Raw genomic sequence first — 23,096 nt, 5'->3', positions numbered from 1 at the left:
ACCTCATCCTTGGCCAGGGTTTTCAGATGCTCCAGGATCTGAGCCATCACCGTCTCGCATAGTTTGTTGTTCTCAGCCAGAAACTTGGAGTCTCCCCCATAGAGGCTGTCATTGGAGTCGACTGATGGAAGAAACAAGAGCTGTGAGACATTCCCAAGGCCAGGGAGAGGCAGCCGCGTGGCACCGGTATCAGCACATGGCAGGAACGCAAGGCAGGGCAAATGGAAATGGCCAGGATCTCCTGCTGACTTGGGCCCTTGGGAATCACAGAGAAAATACCTAGCCTTCCGGATGACTGAGCCAGACAGCAGGAGCATGGACATCTGTCTGTCCCCTCTGGCCTGGCACAGAGGGGACAGCAAGCATCACAGTGACCATCAGAATGGTTGTCAATACTGAGCACCGTGGGCCAGGCACTGGGCTCAGGACTTCACAGGCATTACTACAGGGTCCTCATAACTAGCACAGGCAAGAGATAATGGATGGGGACATGGAATCTCAGCCCACCCCAGCCAGGATACCAAAGGGGGAGGCTCCTTTCAAGCTAAGCACCGCCCCCAGCCCCTTGTCCTGTCATTCCTCCTCAAAACTCCCACAGACAGCATGGAAGCTTCTCTGATGTCTTCCTGCAAACCTGAATCTTCTCACCAAAGTCCCCTCTCTCCTTGGGCACCTCCCATCACAGCTGCTGTCTGTATAAAGACCAGACGCAAGAACAGCCTAAGTCTGACCTCCCTCTCCCTCTTTCCTGTTGACCTTTATAAGGAGAGAGACTCTACAGGGTGCTGTTTTGTACTTTTTTTTCTTTTCCATTTAATGATTCTTGGAGCTATTTTCGTATAAGCATAAATAGATGTCACAACCAACTGGAAAATTCTTAAAGAGACGGGAATACCAGTCCCATCACGGTCAAGGTCACCAGCTGTGGACAGGACAGGGTCTGCACAGAACTGTTCCCTGGACCGCTGACAACAGGCCACAGAACCAGGGGATCACATTCAATAGGTGCTTGCCATGAAGACAAGAAAAGTCAAGGAACAATGTGCAGGGATGGCTTCTGAACTTTTAGAAAAGTGACCCCATTAGGGTCGCTTACAGGAAAACTGGCGAATACATTAATTGTCAATATATCGTATATACATCTAAATGGCCAATAATTTTATGGAAAAAAGTTTGATTTCACTAGAAATCAAAGAACAGAAAACTAACACCACAGAAGGACTTAAAAAAAAATCACCTATCAGATTAACAAAGGTGAAAAAGAATACTTGGCTTTGATGTAGGCCTGGGGAAGCTACTGGTGGGAGTATCATAGTTTGGAAATCAGTAAGAAAAGCCTTAAGAAATGTCTAGTGCTACTTCACGTCTATTAGGATCGCTATTATTTAAAAACAACAGCAACTACAAAAAGGAAAATACAAAGTGTTGATGAAGGTGTGGAGAAACTAGAAGCCTCGTACACCGCTGGTGGGGATGTAAAATGGTACAGCTGCTGTGGAAAAGCTCAGTGGTTCCTCAGAAAGTTAAAGAGAACTGCCCAGGATCCAGAAATTCCAATGTTAGATATGCTCAAAGAAACTGAAAGCAGAGACTCAATCAGACACTTGTACATGAATGTTCATACCAGCCTTATTCACAAGAGCCAAAAGGTGGAAACAACCCCAGTATCCACTGATGGATGAATGGGTAGGCAAAATGTGGTTTATCTGTACAATGGAATATTATCCAATCCTAAAGGAATGAAATTCTAATACATATTACAACATGGGTAAACTCTGAAAGCATTATGGGAAGGGACATGTACCAGACACAAAAGGACATCTACTGTATGACTCCACTCCTATGAAGTACCCAGAAGAGGCAAATTCATGAAGACAGGAAATAGAACAGAGGCCACCAGAGGCCGGGCGAGGAGGAGGCGGGCAGTTATTGTTCACTGGATACAGAGTTGTTTGGAGGGATGAAAAAACTCTGGAAATGGATAATGAAACTCTGGAAATGGATAATAGTGATGGTTGCACAACACTGCAAATATGCTTAATAAAATGGAACTGTCCACCTAAAAATAGCTAAAATGGTAAAATTTATGTTATATCTATTTTACTCCCCCAAAAAAAGGTCTTAGAAGAAGGCCAGATCTTTGGCTTGGGAAAATCCACTCTAAGAAAATCATCCCACAGGTGCACAAAGATGCATGTATGTGACAGTCATTGTCACATTATAGAGAACAATGCTCATTATATGTTTAATGTATGTTCATCATAAATGTGTATAAAGGTGAGAAGAGAAGCAGTGGAAATGCATACCAAGAGTTTTGACTCAATGCTCTGTGGCATTAGCATTAAATATTATGAAGACAATAAAAGTCTATGATCTATAGTTAACTACCATGTACTACACTGCACTATACTACAGCTACTACTAAAGATATTTATAATATACTATCAACAAAGTGACGAAACAGTATACATAGTGGAGCCCCATATATATCACACATGGACATATAAAGCTATGTATCTCCTCATTTATAGCTTCTAAGAACCAACTTTTTCAATTAAAGACAATTACATTTTAATTATTTTATATATTTCCTGTAAACTGTCTTGAATTTTTGGGGGAATGAGACAGGTACACAGTAATTAACTAATTGGTAAAGTAACTTCAGAGATGCTTCATGTACATTTCTGGTTGCTACTTCAAGAATAATTAACTCCTTTTATCCCAGGTTCTTACTTGAATGTCAAGGCTGTGGAACGGGGGGATAACAGGAGCCTGAACAGCGGCCTCTCTCGCCAGCATCACTTGACGCCACTGTGCCCTTCTGTGACGCTCTAGCTCTCTCCACACTCTCACACGCACACAGACATATATGCCATTTTTTGGGCTGACTCGTTTGTAAGCAGGCTATAGACATATTGCCTGCAAACAAGGACAACAGTTGGTCTTTTTCTCCCTGCTTCTCTGTCCGCATGAAACCTCCACTCCAGTTCTGAACTGCCCGTTGCTGGGGACTGTCCTGGGGTGCTCTCCTAGGCGGCTGCTGGCGCTGTAGCTGTTACCATAACACAGGCTGGTAGTGAACTGCCGTGGGCTGCAGGCAACCAACCGCCCTAGGATTTCTGAGTCAGCTCTGGCTGCTGTGTCTCAGCGGTCCATGATGTGGAAGATGGCAGTCATTCTTGTAAGAAGAGAAAGAATTTGATTCAGCCATTCACCACCATCAGATTTTGCGGGATGGCAAGACCGCAGCTGGTGAAGGAATTTCTCACACCTGCTGCTGAGGACTAGGATAGTTCCTGGCATAAACTCCCCGTCTTCACTCCAAGCTGGAACCTACTCTCATTCAGATTAGCCCAGCAGCAGCGGAGAAGACAGAAGGCCTAGGACCACCTGTGGCCAACCACCCAAGCTGCAGGCACCCTGCCCAGAGGGGCCAGAGGCGTGCTTGGAGCAGGCCGCTCACACACACAGAGCACGGGCTGGGTGAGAACCCGCTCCGCGCCAGGTTCCGGGAGCTGGAGACCTGGTGGCTGGGGGGGTGGGCCGACCCGGCCCTGCCCTCACAGAGCACACAGCCCCTAACGAGACGCAGACGAGCAAACGGACAATCGCCACCACATGCACTGCAGGGCCGGAGACAGCAACCCTGGGGGCTCCAGGTCCTAAAATCCAGGCTTGGGATGGAATTACAGAATCAGTGAGATCTAGGCTGAACCCTGAAGGGAGAAAATTCACCGAGAAAGTGAAAAATAGGGTCAGGAGTGCTGAGTGCCACACCTGAACTCGGACCCGCTCTGCATTCCGGCCAAGTAGCTCCTGACTCTCCACTTCCCCCTTCTCTCCGTCCCTTTGTTTCTGTTCTAACACTTGGAGAGTCCAGACAGGGTGCTCGCAATGGGGAGAAATGAAATCCCTGGCAAATGGCCACTAAAAATAGCCCAGGATCTCTGCATCTGTCTGGCCTTGGGGTCACGACCCCGAATGCTTCAAGGGCTGGCAGGCGACGTGGAGGAGTGAAAGGGCTGTGATGACCTCCCACGGGCCCCTGGGTTGTACTCTTCCAACCAGATGTCTATCTGCACGTTAAACATCAGTGTCAGGAGTGTCCTGCCTTTCCACAGCAAGCACGCTCTCTCGTTCGCTCGCATGAAAGCACTGGAGTTATGGCTCCAGGTAATTTCAGAACATTCTCTTCTTATTCATCTGGAAAGAAAACAGCCTAGGCATACTTTATACGCAAAAGAAAAAAAAAAAATCTGACCCTAGTTTTTCAAAAGTTCGAACGTTTGTTAACACTGTCTAAAAAGGCTGCCTCCAATACAAGAGACAGGAAAATGGGGCCCCCATCTTGTGGGCCTCATACACTTCCCCAGGACTCTCTCTCCTACTAAGACAACTGTCAGGTCACAACTGTGCGTCCAGGGTGAACAGAGCTGGCCAAGAAGGCAGCAGAGAAAACCCACCCTTCTCTTTTCATCTCTAAAAGCTAGAAAACTAGATTCCTCCTGTGCTGGCGCTCCAGCTCCTACAGTCTGCCCTGCTGTGTTCTGCAGAGATAGGATTCCGGGAATCCGCCGAAGGAAGCAAAAAGCGAGGAGAGGGCTTGCTCCTCTGACAGGGCCCAGGATTCCCAGACCTACTTCCATGGCAGCGTTTGGGCTTCGAAAGTTTCTCTACTGTTTTGAGTCCTCCACGAACCCTTCACAAGAGAGAAAATAACAGTGCCAAGAAACACAGGAAAAGCTCAACCTCATTAGCTGTGCTGCTGCTGCTGTTGCTAAGTAGCGTCAGTCATGTCCGACTCTGTGCGACCCCATAGACGGCAGCCCACCAGGCTCCTCTGTCCCTGGGATTCTCCAGGCAAGAACACTGGAGTGGGCTGCCGTTGCCTTCTCCGCATTAGCCGTGAGAGAAATGCAAATTACACTCAGCAGAAGAGCCAAAACGAACTAGACGGACCACATCAAGCAAACAACCAGAAACCTCATTTATGCCTGGTGAGAGTGTAAACTGGTGTAAATATTTTGGAAAACTGTGAGATGGTACCAACCAGAACACAAGGAAATCCCACAAGCCAGCAATTTCACCCCAGGCATATACCCAACAGACACGAAACCTGAGAGTTACATATTCAGGAATGTTCACAGCAGCACTCCTCCTAACAGCCTGTAACTCCATCCACAGGGGAAGGAATAACTTCTGGTATATTCATACAGTGGAATACTACACGGCAAAGCAAAAGGATAAGCAATAGCTACACACAACACAGAAGACTCTCACAGACATAACACTGAGTGAAAGAAGCCAGACACTCACTTAGAATGCTTGCTAAATGAGTCCATTTATGGAAAAGAAAAAACTAACAAACTAATTTGTAATATTAGTCAGGAGAGCAGTATACCTGTAGAGAGGCAAGTGGTGGTGCTGACTGGACAGGGGCATACAGGGAACTTCTGGAGAGCTAGTAATGTTTGATATCTTGATCTGAGTAGTGGTTACCAAGTGGTACTCATTACGTGATAATTCACAGCTTTATGGTTTACTGTATGAGTATACAACCATTGCTGTTGTTTAGTTGCTAAGTTGGGTCTGACTCTTTGCAACCCCATGAACTGTAGTCCACCAGGCTCTACTGTCAATGGGATTTCTCAGGAACGAACACTGCAGTGGGTTGCCATTTCCTTCTCCAGGGGATCTTCCTGACCCAGGGGTCAAACCCATGTCTCCTACACAGGCAGGCAGACTGCCACTGAGGCACCAGGGAAGCCCCCGTGTACAACCATATACTTTAATTAAAACACTGTTATTCTGTAATCAAGGAGGCAGCATAACGTATGTGCCACAGTGAATTCCACTCACAGCACCAACTGGCCCTGAGCTCCGGAAACCACGTGGCTGGTAAAATCCTGTTGTCTTTTGGAGTCTCCCCTTGCTCAAGTGTAAAATGGGGACACCATGCTCATTCTCCTCACAGCGCTGCCAAGATCAGAGGAGAAAGAGGCCCACCAAGTCTGGGGCCGTACCTGGCATGCAGTAGGAGCTCTGACCATGGAAACTATCAACTCCAACGTTCACCAGCCTCCCCAAGGTATATCCCTACAAAACCTCAGCCCCTAAATCCCAGCCAGAGGAACCCCCTGAGAGCTATGACAGGAGGCCACCCTCAGCACTCCAAATCCATTCCCTAAAATTTCCAAGGGCTTAAACCCTAAAGCATACAGGTATTGGCCAAAGCACTTTTAACAATAGGGCCATTTTTTTGGAAACCAAAAATAGGAACTGAGGCTCTGACAAGTAGGGAGATGCTGAGGCTCAATGGGTGGCAGTCTGGAATTGGGACTGTCCCATGTTATCTCCTGGGCATGAAGAGGCTGCCCCCAAACCTGCAGCAGCAAGCTCAAAACGGCTGGTTGCAGATGGGGGTACAAGGCCATCTCCTTTCTCCAAGCAACTGCTCTAAGACCAGGACCCATGTGAGACTGGAAAGGAATAGGCCCAGGGTGAAGGTCACACATATGCATATGTAACCACCGTTCTAGAAATTCTGTGGCACACGCAAGGCATCACTGATCCGAAAGAGTACTTCTCCAAACTCATCTACGTGTCAAAATGATCTTGGATGCTCATGAAAGATACAAATTCTCGGGTCTCTTCCTGGGCAATCTAATTTAGAAGAGATAGATGGGACCCAGGAATCTGTGTTTTTTAAGAGTTGCTCCAGGTAATTCTTACATCGGACAAATTTATCAAGGCCCGGAACTAGAAGTTCATGGTGGGTAAACACAAAAGAAAATGAAAACTGCGCACTTGCCACTCAGGAGTTCAAACACGGTGCAGTCTGGCGGGGGGACTTGGCTACCTTTGTCTACGTGGTAGAGATAGGTCTCCTGGCTCATGGCAGACAGCAGGTGCAGGACGCAGGTGTAGATGCGGATTTTCTCATCGCTGTTCTCCTCCCAGGTATAGTCCTGGATCACGTTGAGCAGCTCTCGAACAAGAAACAGGACTCCGTGTTCAGGATGGTCCTAGTGGAGGACCAAAACAAAAGAATAAATAATCCTAAATGTGAAGCAGAAGGGAAAAAAAAAAATCAAGACAGAAACCCAGGTCCCTCCCTTTAGCAGCTACAGAAAAATCGAAGTGCCAGCTGTGGTTAAACAATAGAGAGAAAAGCGGCAAACTGCTGTTAACTTTACTAATCAGCACACTAGTCTGGGGAGACAAGGTTTGAGAGCCTAGGGTCTGAGAAAAGAAAGCAAAGTTACCTGTCAGTTTAATGGCCTGTTTCCAAAATTACAACCTTGCTCTTATGTGCGTAACAGTAAAAAGCCCTGTTTCTCCAACTACAAAAGCTAGATTGCAGGGCTCGCAGCAGATGGCACAGTAGAAGCCACCTACCTCGGGTAAACCCCCAAATGATCACTGTTACCACCAAAGGCACCGACTTTAAATACAGCCTTGCTCTTTAGGGCGTTCAGCAACATTAGCAGCTAAATTGAGGATCCTCTCTTGAGAGATCACGCTTGTGCTCAGTTTAACTCTCTGTGACCCCATGCACTGCAGCCCCCCAGGCTACTCTGTCCACAGGATTTTCCGGGCAAGGTATTGGAGTGGGTTGCCACTTCCTCCTCCTGGGAATCTCCCCGACCCAGGGGAGACGTCTGGTTCCTTTGACAGCTGCCGTACCTCACCTTACACGTTAGCTCCTCCTGTGATAGTCAATCCAGAGCCCCTAGCACCTTCTCCTAGTCTCTGTGTCAAGTCAACCATCTCATATTTTCAGAGCAGTTCTCCGCATCTGATTTTACCTACTCTTTTAGTGAACAATATCTCTTGATCTTTTTTGCATCCTGGCCTAAAAACCTCTAGGAGGGCAGGTATTTTATCTTCTGTGTTTGCCGATAATACAGTTCTAGGACGGCCCAGGGAACACACTGTGAATGGTGCCCTTATTCCTGTCTTTGCTTGCTGGGACAGTGCTGGGCACACAGCAGGCACTTGGTAGGTAAATGATGCTGAAAGGATAACATTTTTCGAGCACCTTCCATGTACTAGGTACTGAGGTGGCTACAAAAACAGTAGCTAACTTTTATGGTAGCTATCATGGCTACCATAGCTTTTCTCTGTTTCAGAAAGATACTTTTATGACCACTACCCCCCACCCCGACCCCATTTCAGATGGGAAATGAGCCACGCTGCTGGGACAGGGGAACCAGGATTTGAGCCCTGGGAGTCTTGCTCCAGAGGGGACATTCCTAAGTGCTAGTACTCTATATAATGCCTCTCTACAGATGACTTAGGCATGAGCTAGAGCAGGCTAGTTGGGGAAAGGCATGCACGTAGTCAGCTCTTTTAAATTCAGGCTCGGGGTAGAAGCGTGATAACTGAGGTGGGTGGGAGTTCATGGCTTCGTAATCCAAAGTGTGGATCCACAGCCGAAATACTTCCAGTGGGTAAGAATGAGGGTGGAGGGGTGTGAGATGATCTGTACAGCTGATAACATCTACAGGAATTGCTGTTACGGTATCGGCACGAAAGAAGACACACGATGCTCCAACATCTGAATGCCTCAAACGATACACAGTGAAATTGCCCACGCTGTAGTCCGCCTTCCATTGCCAGAGTCAGGCTCAGCTGGCAGCTTACTACTGTCTTTCTTTGCTAGCAGCTGTTTCTAACTAGGCTATTTTGTTCCGCTATGTGGATGCTCAAAATATATTTATTTCAGGATCTGCCCTGGAAAGAGACAACAATGTGAATGGTCCAGTGGTTTTCAATACAAACTGCCGTAACTATCGTGAGAGAGCATTCGACACACCTTCAAAAAGGTGGAAGAAGGGGTAACGGAGACGTGAAGGTTTGTAGGAAGCTGTTCCCACGAGCTTTAACCTGAAGAGACGAAGAGATTATTTCCAGCCTTCTCTACAAGGAAAACATTTTCCACACAATAGCCATGCTTCAGTGGTTGTAACATTTTCAAAAGAAATTGTACCAGTGCCAAGCAACTGAAGCAAGGCAAACAGATTTTAAAAAGAACTTAAGAAAAGATCCTGGATTCAGTATACAATCCGAGCGGGAAAAGGTTTTCCCGAGGTCTCTGCCAAGGCTGCCTCCCCAGCAGCAAGCAAACACCCAGGAGGTGGCTCCCAAGGGGCACCTGGGAGGGACGCAGCCCTCTCTCTCTCTCAGCTGGAGGAAAGGGGGCCTGGCTCTCACCATTCGCAGTGTCCCTCTGGGTCCTTGGTCTGCGGGAATCCTTCTATTAAACATCACTGTTCGGGAGAAAGCATACCCTGGAAACAACTAACTTCCCAGGAGAGCTGAGAGGCAGCAAAGACGGTGCCGAGCACACACATCCTGGCTTTGAATTCTATCTTGGCCGCTCACTGGCTGGTGACCCTGGGCGAGTCACTTGACCTCTCTGTGCCAGGGCCTGCTTCTGTGAGAGGAGGATAATCACAGGGTTGTTTGGAGTGAATACTGGTGAACTGCTGGCTGGCTCTCTCTCTGTTAAATAATATTCAAGTCCTTTACAAAAGGAGTCAGAACACAGAGGGGCTGGGAGCAAGTGCAGCAAAGAGAGGTGGAGCATTGGTGGGGTGGGGGCGGGGGGCCACAGAGCAGCTGGAGGGCAGGAGACAGATCACCGTGGAGACGAGAGGCTGTGGGTGAGTCTGGGGTCTGTGGCGCTCCCTGGCCTCACTGTTGCCACCCTGCCCGCCCTGCCAGCTCATGCCCCTCCAGCCTCTCCTCACCGCGGCTCTCTTCCAGTCCCTCCAGTGCTGCTGGGTGCCCCCGCCCACCTCAAGGCCTTACCCATGCTGTTCCCTCCACCCCGAATGTCACCCTACCCCCGCCCTTACAGAACTACCAGTCTTCCTCTGAGCTCAGCTCAAATCACACATTCTCAGGGCACTTCTCTGACCCACTTCCCTTCAAAATTTGAGTCTTTCAGAAGTGCCTATAATTCTTTATGACACTTTATACAACCGGAGTTAAGTATTGATTTGCTTGGAGTGTCTCCTTGCATGGAAGCACACATTTCTGCTCACTCCTCCATTCCCAGATCAACAAATATTTGCAGGGTAGACGCAATGAATGAAGCTTTGCATCTGGATACCATGTTATGCTGACGGCTGGACCTTTTCACTAAGATAAGAAGGAGAGAAGACATTTCCCTGCTGTGTCCTGGTGATCAGTGCCAGAAAACTGAGGGGGAACATTTCCATTGCCTACAAATTTCAACTGAATCAAAATTAGGCATCCGCAGTGGTTCACACCAAACTTGCTCAATTCATTCTAGTTTCCTTGACCTACCAAAAGTTGTTCAAAGAAATATGTTAGTTCAAGATTATGGAGAAAACTGTTCTGCAGTCCACCAAGAGGCTGACCACTGCTAACACCAGAGCAGAATGATTCAGAATGCTCCAAAAGTGGGGCTGCTTGCTAAGGAGAGAGGGCTGTCCTGGGGGAATGTTCACCTCTGTATTCGTAAGTATGAATAAAGTGGACCAGTTGTTTTATTTGGTCTAAAATGGCATCCTTTTTTTTTTTTTTTTTCTCAACAAATAAAATGAGTCAAAGCTTTTCAAACCCATTCTTTAAAAAAGTCTTGTGCTCTGGAGTGGGAATGCAAAATGGTGTAGCCACTACAGAAAGCAGTACGCAGGTACCTCAAAGAATTACAAGCGGAACTGTGATGTAATCCAGCAGTTCCCTCCTCTGGGTACTTCGTCAACATTTGAAATCCCTAATATCTCAAAGAGATACTAATGCTCTCATGTTCACTGTAGCATCATCACAACAGCCGAGATGTAGAAACCAACAAGATGTCCATTGATAGATAAACGGATAAAGAAAACGTGGCATACACATACAACGGACTGTTATCCAGCTGTATGAAAAAGAAGGACATGCCATCATATACGACAACATGGATGAACCTTGAGGATATTATGGTGAGCTAAACAGGCCAGAAAGACAAATACACCATGATTCCACTTATATAAGGCATCTAGAATAGTCCTTTCAAAGAGTGGAATTCAAGGGCTGGAGGGGTAGGAAAACAGGGAGTCACTAATCAATGAGTTTAAAGGTTCAGTTAAGGAAGATGAATAAGCTGTAGGGATCTGCTGTACAGTGTTGGGCCTTGAGTCAACAAAGTTACATCATACACTTAAAAATGTGTTAAGAGGGCAGACATGGTAAGTGTCCTTACAATTAAAGAATTAAATTTTAAAAGTAAAATAACAAAAGTTACGACAAGAAAGGTAACAATGTGAACCAGGTAAAAAGGGATACAGGAGTCGTCTCCTGCTGAACCTACTGACCACAGTGGGGTTCGCACTCGGCCCATCCTCCAGCCTCTGAGCCGGGTGAGCACTCAGCCTTGGCTCTTTAGACTTAACATCTCATGGCACCTGGACAGCCAGCCAGTAGTTACTATGCTGTGTCCCATAAGAGGGATGTAGGGTTGTAAAGCCCCAACTATTTTGAGCAATAAAGCCTCCTGCAAATGTTTCAGGCAGTACAGGCTCTCGGGTAGCACAGACTTCCCAGCTCTGCTTCTTACCAGCGGTGCAACCCCAGGCAAGGCTCCCAGGTCCTGCCTTGCAGAATCCTAGAGACTGGATATTGACAAAGGGAGCTAGCATGGCACAAGGCACCCAGTAAGTCCAAAACTGTGCCTAGAACCATCTTAACATCTTGAGAAATCCTGGCAAAAGCCAGAGCACTATCAGGAACAATGAAGTCTGACAGGGGTAGGGTTACCTGAATGCCTCAGGGAACAGGTAAGCAACAGAAATGGATTTAATGGACCCAGAGGTGCCCAGGGCCCTGGAGAGAGTACACGTGCCCCTCTAGGACAGGCAGCTGCTCTCCAGCTGAGGACAACTGGCCAGGCGGGGAATGCGGGCCTCATAGGGCTGGACCTGATTTTTTCTCAAGGAACTAGAAATCTGGGTTTCTCTGTGATCTACAAATTTTAAATGGGGGTAATTCGTTCCAAATGTTTTCCATCATGATGCAGCCAACAAGTGTGTCTCCAGGCTAGATTCCACCCACTGGTCATCAGCTTGTGATCCCAGGGACCAAGCTTCTGGCTCATGAAAGACTTTCACAGCGATCTTTTCAGTTGACCCTCACAGCGGCTCTGCTAGGTGTATATCTGGATGATATTTTAAAAAGGTGACAACGGAGACTCTGAAAGTTACAAAACTTTCTCAAGACCACAAGGCTGTCGAGTCATTGGGTCAGGACTAACACAAGTTTCTGACTCCAAGCACAAGGCTCCAGTGATTTTTTAACAGAGAAAACCCCATATGCAGAAGGAAAAGGTAACCCAATTAATCAATAAATTATGACACTGATCCACTTCCTCATCAGAAATCCTGATTTTATCACCTGACAAATAACTAGAATAGCAAAAAACCAGAGAGAGTGATTATAAATTACTAAGAAGGATACCAGAACACACTGAAGTTGACCATCAAGCCTGCCTCCCGAACATCCCAGGTTCTCTTCAAAGAATTTGGGATTTGAACTTGGAAAGTTGGGAGCAACTCAGCTTTTGTTTTCTCAACTTCACTGAGATGATTCACACACCCAACAATTCACTCACTTAAAATGCATAATTTGTTGGTTGTTCGTATATTCACAGAGTTCATATATTCACAATCATCATCACAATTTTAGAACATTTTCATCACCCCAAAGTAACCCCATACCTGTGGGAGCTAAATGTTTCATGGCCTGAGACCAGAGGGACATTTCTTAAAGTGTGGTCCTAGGACCACCTATAATTGACTCAAGGGAGCTTTCAAAAATTCTGATTCCAGAGCCAATCTTACCTAGGGAGTGAGACTTTCAGTACAGAAGTGGGGACGGGACAGAGCAAGACTATATTTTAAAAAGCATCCGTGGCTCCTGCGCACATCTGGCTTCACCATGAGCCAACCCATTTTGTGCCTGGACTTTTTATGACCTGGTGAAGCCTACACACAACTCAGAGTTCTATTTCTAAAGCAGAAAATAAAATACATAAGACCACAAAGGAAATCAATTATGCTAAAATACAGTTGTCAAAATATTTTTTCAACGTATCTGTTATACTGTAATCTATTACTTCTTGGTGAATACATTTAAATAATAGAACTAGCCAATGGGCCTAATAACTATTGCATTTGTGAAGGAAGGAAACATGTAGATAGTCTTGTGAAATGTCTCTCACACCTGAAATGTGACATAAACATACTGCTGATTATTTTGGTGACAAAGTCCCAGTTACTACAAATGGTACTGTGGTTCATTGCCTGGGATTTGTAATGAAGTGAAAAGCTAAATTTCACTGAGGTTTGTAAAAAGAAAGTTTTTTTTTTTTTCTCTCTCTCATCTGAATTCGTGGTTGCTCTGCCAGATCCCCATGGGTTAGGTGCACCCCAAGTTAAGAACCCCAACTAGGGTGAGGGCCCTAATGCTGGATCCTGGGAGTGGCCCTGATTCCTTCCAGCCCAAACCTGACTATTCATCCCCTATATTCCACAAGAAACCCCAGCATCTTCCAACAACAGCCCTTTGACTTTCACTATCTTGTTGTGTATTCTGGTATTTGCCATCAAAATAACATCACCATTACCTCTTCAAGTGCTTACTATATACTAAGGCACTGATGGAGAAGGGAGATGGCAACCCACTCTAGCATTCTTGCCTGGAGAATCCCCATGGATAGAGGAGCCTGGCCGGCTGCAGTCCATGGAGTCACAAAGAGTTGGACATGACGGAGTGACTAAGCACAGCACAAGTCACTGTTCTAACCACCTACGTATATTTGCTCACTTAATCCTCACCACAACCTAGACATGTAGATACTATTATTGTGCCCATTTTGTAAATGAGGAAACTGTACCCTGGTGATGTTACACAGTCACCTGAAACCACAGAACTGGAAGGAAAGGAAGGGATTTCACCCTAGGTGTTTTGGTCCAGTGGCTTGAGCCCTGAACAAGTAGTACCTCCTTCGTCATACAGAGAGCCTTGACTATATACCCTGGACACAGATGAATATAAATGCATTGAGAAATTCAAATATCTGACTACAAAACCAACAAAGATATAGATAGAACATCCCTGCACTTCTAGGGCAAAGAATGTATATAAAACAGGTCAAAGACAGACATCACCTACAGGTCTTCTGGGGAAACGTACCGGAACTATTAATAATGTAGAAAAGAAATTGCAGAGAAATTCCAGAAGGAATGATTCTGAGGGCCGCATCTTTCCATCAATATTAATCATCTTGGGAACTTCTGGAACGAGGCTTATGGCGGCTTTGAAAAAGGCATCAGCTGTAAGACAGAAGAGAAGTCCACATATGAGAACGTCGAAAAATTCAGGGTCTGCTTTCTTCTTCACGTGGCCCAGAAGCCAAGCCTGAGAGAGGCATGTGGAAGTCAGGCCACACCGAGGGCCCAAGACAGCTGGCGGGTCCTCGAAGAGGGTTTCTGCACCGTGACTGACTCAGTGGAACATTTGGGTGAGAGGTGCTGCTGCTGCCTCCCAGCTCTTCTCTTCTCCTCCTTCCTTCTTGGAGCAATTTGGCTCCAAGAACCTCAGTCAAATTGGCTTTAGATAGTAAGTGAAAAAAGCGCACAGCAAATTATCACAGAGAGTACAGAAATCAGTTGTTGGGATAGAAGGCTTCATCTGAACTGGCTCGGTCAACCCTCCTGTCCAGCCCAGGAGGAAAGTGCTGTCCGAGGGCCCACTCCACAGCTGCGGAAAGAGACGTGCCTGGTCCTATGACAGAGGCAGTGCGTGCAGGAGGGTCCAGCCGCAGTGGTGGAGCCCAGGTCAAGTTCTGGTTTGTCTGAATCTACTCTAATGCACGCTGTATTTGTTAAGGAAATAACAATGGAAATGTCTGAAGCAAAGTGTGTGTGCGCGTGTGCACAAGCGCATATAGCTTTAAAGACTTCTGATTAGGTGACAGTTTCAGGGAATCATCTGGAAAATGAAGGCCTTTTAAGAAATATGTAATAGTCTATAGACCAGGAAGACCTCCAAGGGTGAGACAAGGAAGAGGAGGGGAGAAGAGAGAAGGAGGGATGAAGAGGAAGCTGGGTGCTGAGAAAGAGGGCTCGACAGGAGGACACAGACAGGGAGGAAGGGGGTGAAGGGGGAGGATTGGAGGTGAGGGGGGGGCGGTGAGATGGAGAGGGAGAGAGAGAGTTCCTTCTCAAACTGCCAAAGTATTAACCATGAGAAAGAGCCTCAGGGTCAAACCAGACAGAACACTGACCCGACAAATGAAATTTTAAACTACCCGACGAGATCAAACATTTGCATGGTCCAAATACACTTCCACTCTGAAACGGCCTGCAGTGATGCAGAGAGAACAGCTCTCTGGCCGGCAGCACCCCAAGTTCAAACTGGAGCCCCGCCAGCGCAGCAGAGGGGCAGATGCAACAACAGACGCCCAGGCTGGCCGGGGACAGAGGCCGGCCCTTAATGAGAAGAGTCTGCATCTGAAGCTGGAGAGTGGGGTTTTGCCTTCTCTTCCTTCTTCCAAACAGGGGGAATAAAAATCACAATATGGAAAGACACCAGGTTTACTACCTGAAGTTCCCTCTGCTCCAGAAGCTTGCCTCCCAGGCTGCTTCTGGGACAAGCAGTGGCACCCTAGCATGTTCACTGATACAGAGGGGTCAAGAGTTGACGACATGCAGTGTGGTGGTGAGCCCAACGTGATCACACTCATTAACACCGATCCTCTGGGAACCTGCTCTGTGCTCTGCTCTAAGCTAGACACAGAGTAGCTGATCTCATCCTAATATAGGGGTTCTGGTAGATAAACCTCCAGAAAGAGTCAGAAGCAGCAGGATCTTCTGTCTTGGCCTCCAGACGGTAGTAAGTGGCACTATTCATAGAAACCAGGGGAACTCCTAGGCCGTGTCTTAAGGCAACTTACATTCTCAGTCCTCAAGCAGGCTTATGGGGAAGGTACAATGATTTCCACGCCCAGATGACAAACCAAGCTCAAAAAGTGAGTGCCCAGGTGAAAGTAGCCCATGGATGGTAAAAGACTGAGCTCAGCAGAATTTAAAGGCCATCACTAGCACTAGAACTGAGCGACACAATCAGATTTGTGTTTTTTAACAGAAACGCAAGTCTGCAAATGATAGCTGTCATAAAGAGTTTATTACATCCAGAACACAAAAAGAAATTCTACAACAATGAGAAAACAAGTTACCTGACTGAAGGTTACCCTGAATAGACATTTTTTCCAAAGAAAATACACGAATGGTCATCAAGCATATGAAAAGACGTTCAAATCATTCATCACGAGAAGTGCAAATCAAAAACAGTGAAATATCATCTCACACCCATGAGCATACCCACTATGACAAAAAACAGGAACAAAAGCCAGGAAATACCAAGTGCTGGCAAAGAAACTGAAGTCTCTTATGTACTGCTGGTGGGAATCTAAACTGGTGCAGCTGCTGTGGAAAATAGTCTGGTGGTTCCTCAAAAGGGTAAACATAGAATTACCATCTACTAGCACTGCAATGGCACCCCACTCCAGCACTCTCGCCTGGGAAATCCCATGGACGGAGGAGCCTGGTGGGCTGCAGTGCATGGGGTCGCTAGAGTCGGACACACACGACTGAGCCACTTCCCTTTCACTTTTCACTTTCATGCATTGGAGAAGGAAATGGCAACCCACTCCAGTGTTCTTGCCTGGAGAATCCCAGGGACGGGGGAGCCTGGTGGGCTGCCGTCTACGGGGTCACACAGAGTCGGACACGACTGAAGTGACTTAACAGCAACAGCAATGCCACTTCTAGGGGTCTACCCCAAAGAAATGAAAGCAGGGACTCAAACAGATATTTATACATGAATGGTCAGAGCAGCAATATTGACAAGAGCCAAAAGGTAGAAACAACCCAATGAACACATAAACAAAACATAGTACATGTGTGCGCGTGCTAAGTCACTTCAGTCACGTCCGACTCTTCGCAACCTACATATGTACTGTATGTAGCTTGCCAGGCTCCTCTGTCCATGGGATTCTCCAGGCAAGAACACTGGAGTGGGTTGCCAAGTCCTCCTCCAGGGGATCTTTCCAATTCAGGTATAGAACTCGAGTCTCTTAATGTTTCCTGCATTGGCTGGCACGTTCTTTACCACTAGTGCCACGTGGGAAGCCCAACAAAACATGGTACATATACACAAAGGGGTATTACAAGGCCTTAAAAAGGAAGGAAATTCTTACATGTGCTAGAAATATGGACAAAGTTTGAAAATGTTCCAAATTGGGAAAGGAGTATGTCAAAGCTGTGTACTGTCACCCTCCTTATTTAACTTATATGCAGAGTACATCATGAGAAATGCTGGGCTGGATGAAGCACAAGCTGGAATCAAGATTGCTGGGAGAAATGTCAAAAACCTCAGATATGCAGATGACACCAACCTTATGGAAGAAAGTGTAGAGGAGCTAAAGAACCTCTTGATGAAAGTTAAAGAGGAGAGTGAAACAGCTGGCTTAAAACTCAACATTCAGAAAACTAAGATCATGGCATCCGGTCCCATCGCTTCGTAGCAAATAGATGGGGAATCAATGGAAACAGTGACAGACTTTATGTTTTTGGGCTCCAAAATCACTGCAGATGGTGATTGCAGCCATGAAATTAAAAAGACACTTGCTCCTTGGAAGGAAAGATATGACAAACCTAGACAGCATATTAAAAAGCAGAGACATTACTTTGTCAACAAAGGTCCATCTAGTCAAGGCTATGATTTTTCCAATAGTCATGTATGGATGTGAGAGTTGGACCATAAAGAAAGCTGAGTGCCAAAGAATTGATGCTTTTGAACTATGGTGTTGGAGAAGACTCTTGAGAGTCCTTTGGGCAGCAAGGAGATCAAACCAGTCAATCCTAAAAAAATCAGTCCTGAATATTCATTGGAAGGGCTGATGCTGAAGCTGAAGCTCCAATACTCTGGCCACCTGATACGAAGAACCGACTCATTGGAAAAAACCCTGATGCTGGGAAAGATTGAGGGCAGGAGGAGAAGGGGACGACAGAGGATGAGATGGTTGGATGGCATTACCGACTCAATGGACATGACTTTGAGTAAGCTCCAGGAGATGGTGAAGGATAGGCGTGCTGCAGTCCATGGGGTCACCAAGAGTAGGACGCAACTGAGTGACTGAACTGAACTGAAATGGTCAGACGAAAGGAGAAACAGTATCTGATTTCACTTGTGTGAAGTATTCAGAGTGGTCAAATTCAGAGAGATGAAGAATGGGAAGGAGGGAACAGAGTTACCACTTTACGGGTACAGAGTTTCATGCTCTTTGGGATGATGAAATAGTTCTGGAAATGGAGAGTGGTGATGGTTGCACAGGGTTGTGAATGTACTTAAAGCCACTGAATTGTACACTCAAAAATGGTTACAATGGTAAATTTCATGTCATGTAAACTTAACTACAACACAAAAACTAAAAAAAAAGAGCTGAGCCTGCCCTTGACACTACCCCCCGGAGAGCACAGGCAGGCCTGGACTCCACCACATCTGGCATTTTCCTCCTGGCTCCACAGGCACCACTTTCCGACGAGGACATTAAGTCCATTAGAAAACAAGGTGAAGAGCTTCTCTTGGCAGGAACTAAAATTCTGCTCAGAACAACCTGAAAGATTGTTTATTCTATTTATATGCTTGTTACCAAGTGGCCCTGAGAAAAGTGTCCATTATTATGACTCATTAAGGAGGGAGCCACTACATGCTGAGTGCTCTGCTCCTCACAGTCGCCCCACTGAAGCCCCATCCAGAGGAGGGAGCTAAAAGAAATAGTTACTTAAGGGCTGAGGCAGGAAGTGCTCCAAAGCAGATGTCTAACCTCAGAAGACTTGCCCCATATATAAAGCCTTGTCTAGGAGACGTCTTAATTTTGTCTTGGTAATTAGAAGTCAAATGCTGCTGCTGCTGCTAAGTCACTTCAGTCGTGTCCGACTCCGTGCGACCCCATAGACGGCAGCCCACCAGGCTCCGCCATCCCTGGGATTCTCCAGGCAAGAACACTGGAGTGGGTTGCCATTTCCTTCTCCAATGCATGAAAGTGAAACGTGAAAGTGAAATTGCTCAGTCGTGTCTGACCCTCAGCAACCCCATGCACTGCAGCCTACCAGGCTCCTCCGTCCATGGGATTTTCCAGGCAAGAGTACTGGAGTGGGGTGCCATTCAGGTGTGTATGAAAACAGTTTTTTTCTCATAGTTCAGAATAATCATAATATAATATTTAAAAAACTGAAGTTTGTTGATAACATGATGTAAATTTCATGTATACAACATTATATCTCTATTTCTATATAACCTACAGCACATAGTAACACTTGACTCATTGTGGCTATTAAAAGTCAGAGAAGACAATTACACATAAAATGGGTTAAAAAAAATTTTTAAGGACCTCTAGGAAAAGGAGAAATCAGATTCCAATTCATAAAGAGTATTACCCTTGTTCCACTCGGGGAAGAAAAAGCATGTACTGGGTTGGCCAAAAGGTTCATTTGGGTTTTTCCATAAGATCTTCCAGAAAAACTTGAACAAACTTTTTGGCCAACCCAATATATGCACTGGCTCCCCCATGCTATGCCTTCCTCCATCTGAATCTTCTGAGGTCTCAAGGGATACCTAGATTTGTTTTCCATATTTCATCTTCAAAAAAAAAAAAAAATTAAAACAAAGGAAAAAACAGACCCAGGCCTGGCTGATGTCACTCCTGAGTTCATTCTGCTTGAGATCCTTTCTCTTGAGGTGCCGACTGCTCTGCAGACAGGCATTCTGCTGCTGTTCTCTGCACAGTAATCGGCATGTCCTTCAAGTGCTGTGGGGCACTGGGGGAGGAGAAACACAGCCACTGTCCCTGCAGTCACAGGAAGAGGGACCGCGCTACTCTCAGAGACGGTGTTTTCCAAACCTGCTTGATCGTAAGAATCATCAAGGTCCTTGTAAAAAAAAAAAAAAATGCAGCTCCCAGGGCCCCAAACATCCATCTGCAAACTGAGGGGAATGGAACATGGTAAAGCCATTTTGCACAACAATCTGGCGGCTCCTCCAGTTCTACATGGATGCTGCATATATACGGACACACACGCTACCATGTGAATGACTCTTGAAAACCATTACGCTAAATGGATGGAGCTAGTCATAAAAGATCTGCATTGTATGACTCTATATGAAATGACTGGAAGGAGCAAATCCATCAAAACAAAAAGAAGACTGGTGGTCGGCAGAGTGGGGAATGACTGCTTAATGGATTTGGGGTTTTCTTTTGGGGAGATGGAGATATTCTGGAATTAATGACCATGATCACAAAATTCCAAATATACTAAAAACCACTGAACTGTACACCTTAAGAGGATGAATTTTATGCTACATGAATCAATTCTCAAAAAAGCTATTATTTAAAATACATATATGGGTTCCCAGGCTCCACCTTAAATGGAGGCTATTAAACCAGACTATCCAAGACAGAGACTCAGAAATCTAACTTAAAAAAAAAAATTTCTCTTTCAATAACTAAAAGAGTCATGCAATTCTCCTCTCACTCCTGTCTTTGGCCATCCAGCTTCCCTTCCCAGAGGCAAAGAGTATTATCTGCTGCTTGGGTATGCTTCCAAGCACACAGGAACAAATACGTTTCCTCCTTTCTTTCTCTCTTCCTCTTTTTACAGAGTTAACACACAGTAGACACCATTTTGCAACTCCTCACCCACTACTTAACAACAGTCTTGGAGATTAATCCTTCATGTATATAAAGCACATCTTTGTTCTGTTTTACAGCCAAAAAGCAGAATTTGGTCCATTTCCTTTTTTCCTCATTTTTTTTTAAAGAGATAAAAGGCACACAATATCAAATTTACCATCCTGATCATTTGATTCACCTTTTTTTTAAAGAAACAAGTTTCTCCAGTGAATTTTATGATTCAACAGGTTTGAAAAAAATTGTTCTAAATCCTTCAGCTAAATGCAGAATATGACTTTCTAACAGCAAATGGCACATTCTGAAAGGTTTAATCTGGAGACATTCTGCCAGAAGCAAATAGAAGTAGCAAGCAACAATGAAATTCAACCAGGGCACGCTACCTCCTCATTTCTCAGGGAGGCCTAGCATTGACCTTTTGATAATTTTGTTTGAAGTTACAAGTTTTTGTTTCCCAACCTGGGGAGTTTCAAAGGGTCTGCAGAATACCAAAGGAGGATGATATTCTAGAACCCTCTGCCAGGGCAAGGAGAAATCAAACACACCCAAACACACAGCCACTGAAACTACAGAATGGTCACTAAAGTATATGCCACTAGCAAACCCTGGGAGAAGCTGAAAATAAGGGCTCAGCTGAAGGTACTAAGTAAACTAGGTATGTTGGGATTACCTGTATTACCCATGCTGCCCAGCTACTGAGAATAACTGAGTCAACGGTTCTCCATGCATGAAGGTTTTTTTACATCAATTTAGCTTGACTGGAGAAAAACTGAAAACAATTCAACCGTAAGGGACTAGTTAAAGAAATTTTTGCACTGCCACACTGTGGAAATGATATCATTAATAAAGAGAGTCGTACTTTGGTATGTTTTGAAGTATAATACATTATACCTATGATATATTAAAGAAAAAATGTTATACAACTGTATATAGCATGATACTATCTCTACAAGAAAAGAAATATATATACACATATATTTTTGTTGTTTTTGTGTTTAGTTGCTAAGTCACGTCCAATTCCTTGCAATCCCATGGACTATAGCTTGCCAGGCTCCTCTGTCCATGGGATTTCCCGGGCAAGAATACTGGAGTGGGTTGCCATTTCCTTCTCCAGGGGATCGTCCTCACCCAGGGATCGAACACAAGTCTCCTGCTTGGCAGGTGGATTCTTTACCACTCAGCTACCTAGGAAGCCCCATAAATATATTTAGCTGGATGCATAAAGAAAGGGAGGCAAGATAATGCCAGACTACAAAGCGTTATCCAGGAGTGCTGGCTGAGAGCGAAGAAAACCAGGATCTTTCATGTACTGCTAGACTACTGTTTTGGAATTTTTATCTACAGATTTCCAAAAATAACTTTTCTTTAGCAAAGTCAATACAAATTTATTACAAAATTTTCAATCACAGAAATGTACACGACAGAAGGGGCAGTGAGGTAGACAGGCAAGACGGTCAAAGGGCGTTCCGCAGAGTAGCCCCTTCTTCCTTTACTAGAGCAGGGCATGCTGAGGATAGAGCTGGGGAAGGATCACTGTGGACTCTAGCACTCCTGCCGCGCCCTGAGGGTTGCCCACCCCCTTCATCTGCGAAAGGCCAGGCACTAAGCTGAGGATGACACACACGTTCCAGGGCTTCCAGGGCTGGGGTGCTGCACTGCACTCCACAGTCAATGATTCTCTGCTCTACAAAGGGAGTTAGAGCATGCTCACTAGACAGCTTCATTTCTTCTCAAGGCTTGAAAAGGCTTTGTTCACCCTATGCTTTGAGGCATCTTCCAGCTGCTGCACAAACTGAGGGTCCAGCGGCCTCCCCCACACATGCCCACCTGAGGAGCCCCACTGCTATCTGTTCTGTGCACTGAAGCTCTGCACAGGACTCTCTGAACAAGGTTCCAGGTTCTAAGAGAGGAAAGTATCAATCAGACAACTGCCAGTAAGTTTCAAAATGCTCAGTTAGGATGCAAGTTGCTCACTGTCTATAGGAGCAAAAAACTAGAAAGGGTTCAAATGTTTTTCAATAGGAGTTTGGGGGAAAAAAAATGGAAGCGGGGTTTGGGGAAATAATGTATAGCCCACCCTGCCCCTGCCAAAAAAAGAAAGAAAAGAAATAGAATACTGAATAGTTTACAAAGAATAGGGTGAATCTACATGCATTAACATGGTGGGCAGGAAGGAGTGAGGACAGAGGCCAAATTTTATTGATCAGCAAAAAAGCAAGTTGAAAAACACTGGGGAAGTCACATTCCCATTTCTAACGTGGGGCTTAGTAGGACTGCATGTTTATACAAGAATATAGATAGATGAGAAGAGCATTTGGGAGAAGAGTAGAGG

The 23,096-nt window shown here is 45.6% G+C and overlaps 1 protein-coding gene across 5 annotated transcripts in view; it reads right to left on the bottom strand.

The window, feature by feature from the left end:
• VPS35L (VPS35 endosomal protein sorting factor like) overlaps nt 1-23,096 on the bottom strand; it is a 141,055-nt gene that overhangs the window by 7,737 nt on the left and 110,222 nt on the right. For all 5 annotated transcript variants that reach the window (XM_060405751.1, XM_060405752.1, XM_060405750.1 and 2 more), the window contains exons 27-29: nt 14,206-14,345; nt 6,860-7,025; nt 3-121 (exon numbers count right to left, since the gene is read on the bottom strand). In XM_060405751.1, the coding sequence (XP_060261734.1) occupies nt 3-121; nt 6,860-7,025; nt 14,206-14,345 (425 nt within the window). The remainder of the gene's footprint in view (nt 1-2; nt 122-6,859; nt 7,026-14,205; nt 14,346-23,096) is intronic.

Source organism: Ovis aries, chromosome 24, assembly GCF_016772045.2.
Source record: "Ovis aries strain OAR_USU_Benz2616 breed Rambouillet chromosome 24, ARS-UI_Ramb_v3.0, whole genome shotgun sequence".
Lineage (NCBI taxonomy): Eukaryota > Metazoa > Chordata > Mammalia > Artiodactyla > Bovidae > Ovis > Ovis aries.
The sequence above is the reverse complement of the archived record's forward strand: the minus strand, read 5'-3'. Positions and strand labels throughout refer to the sequence as shown.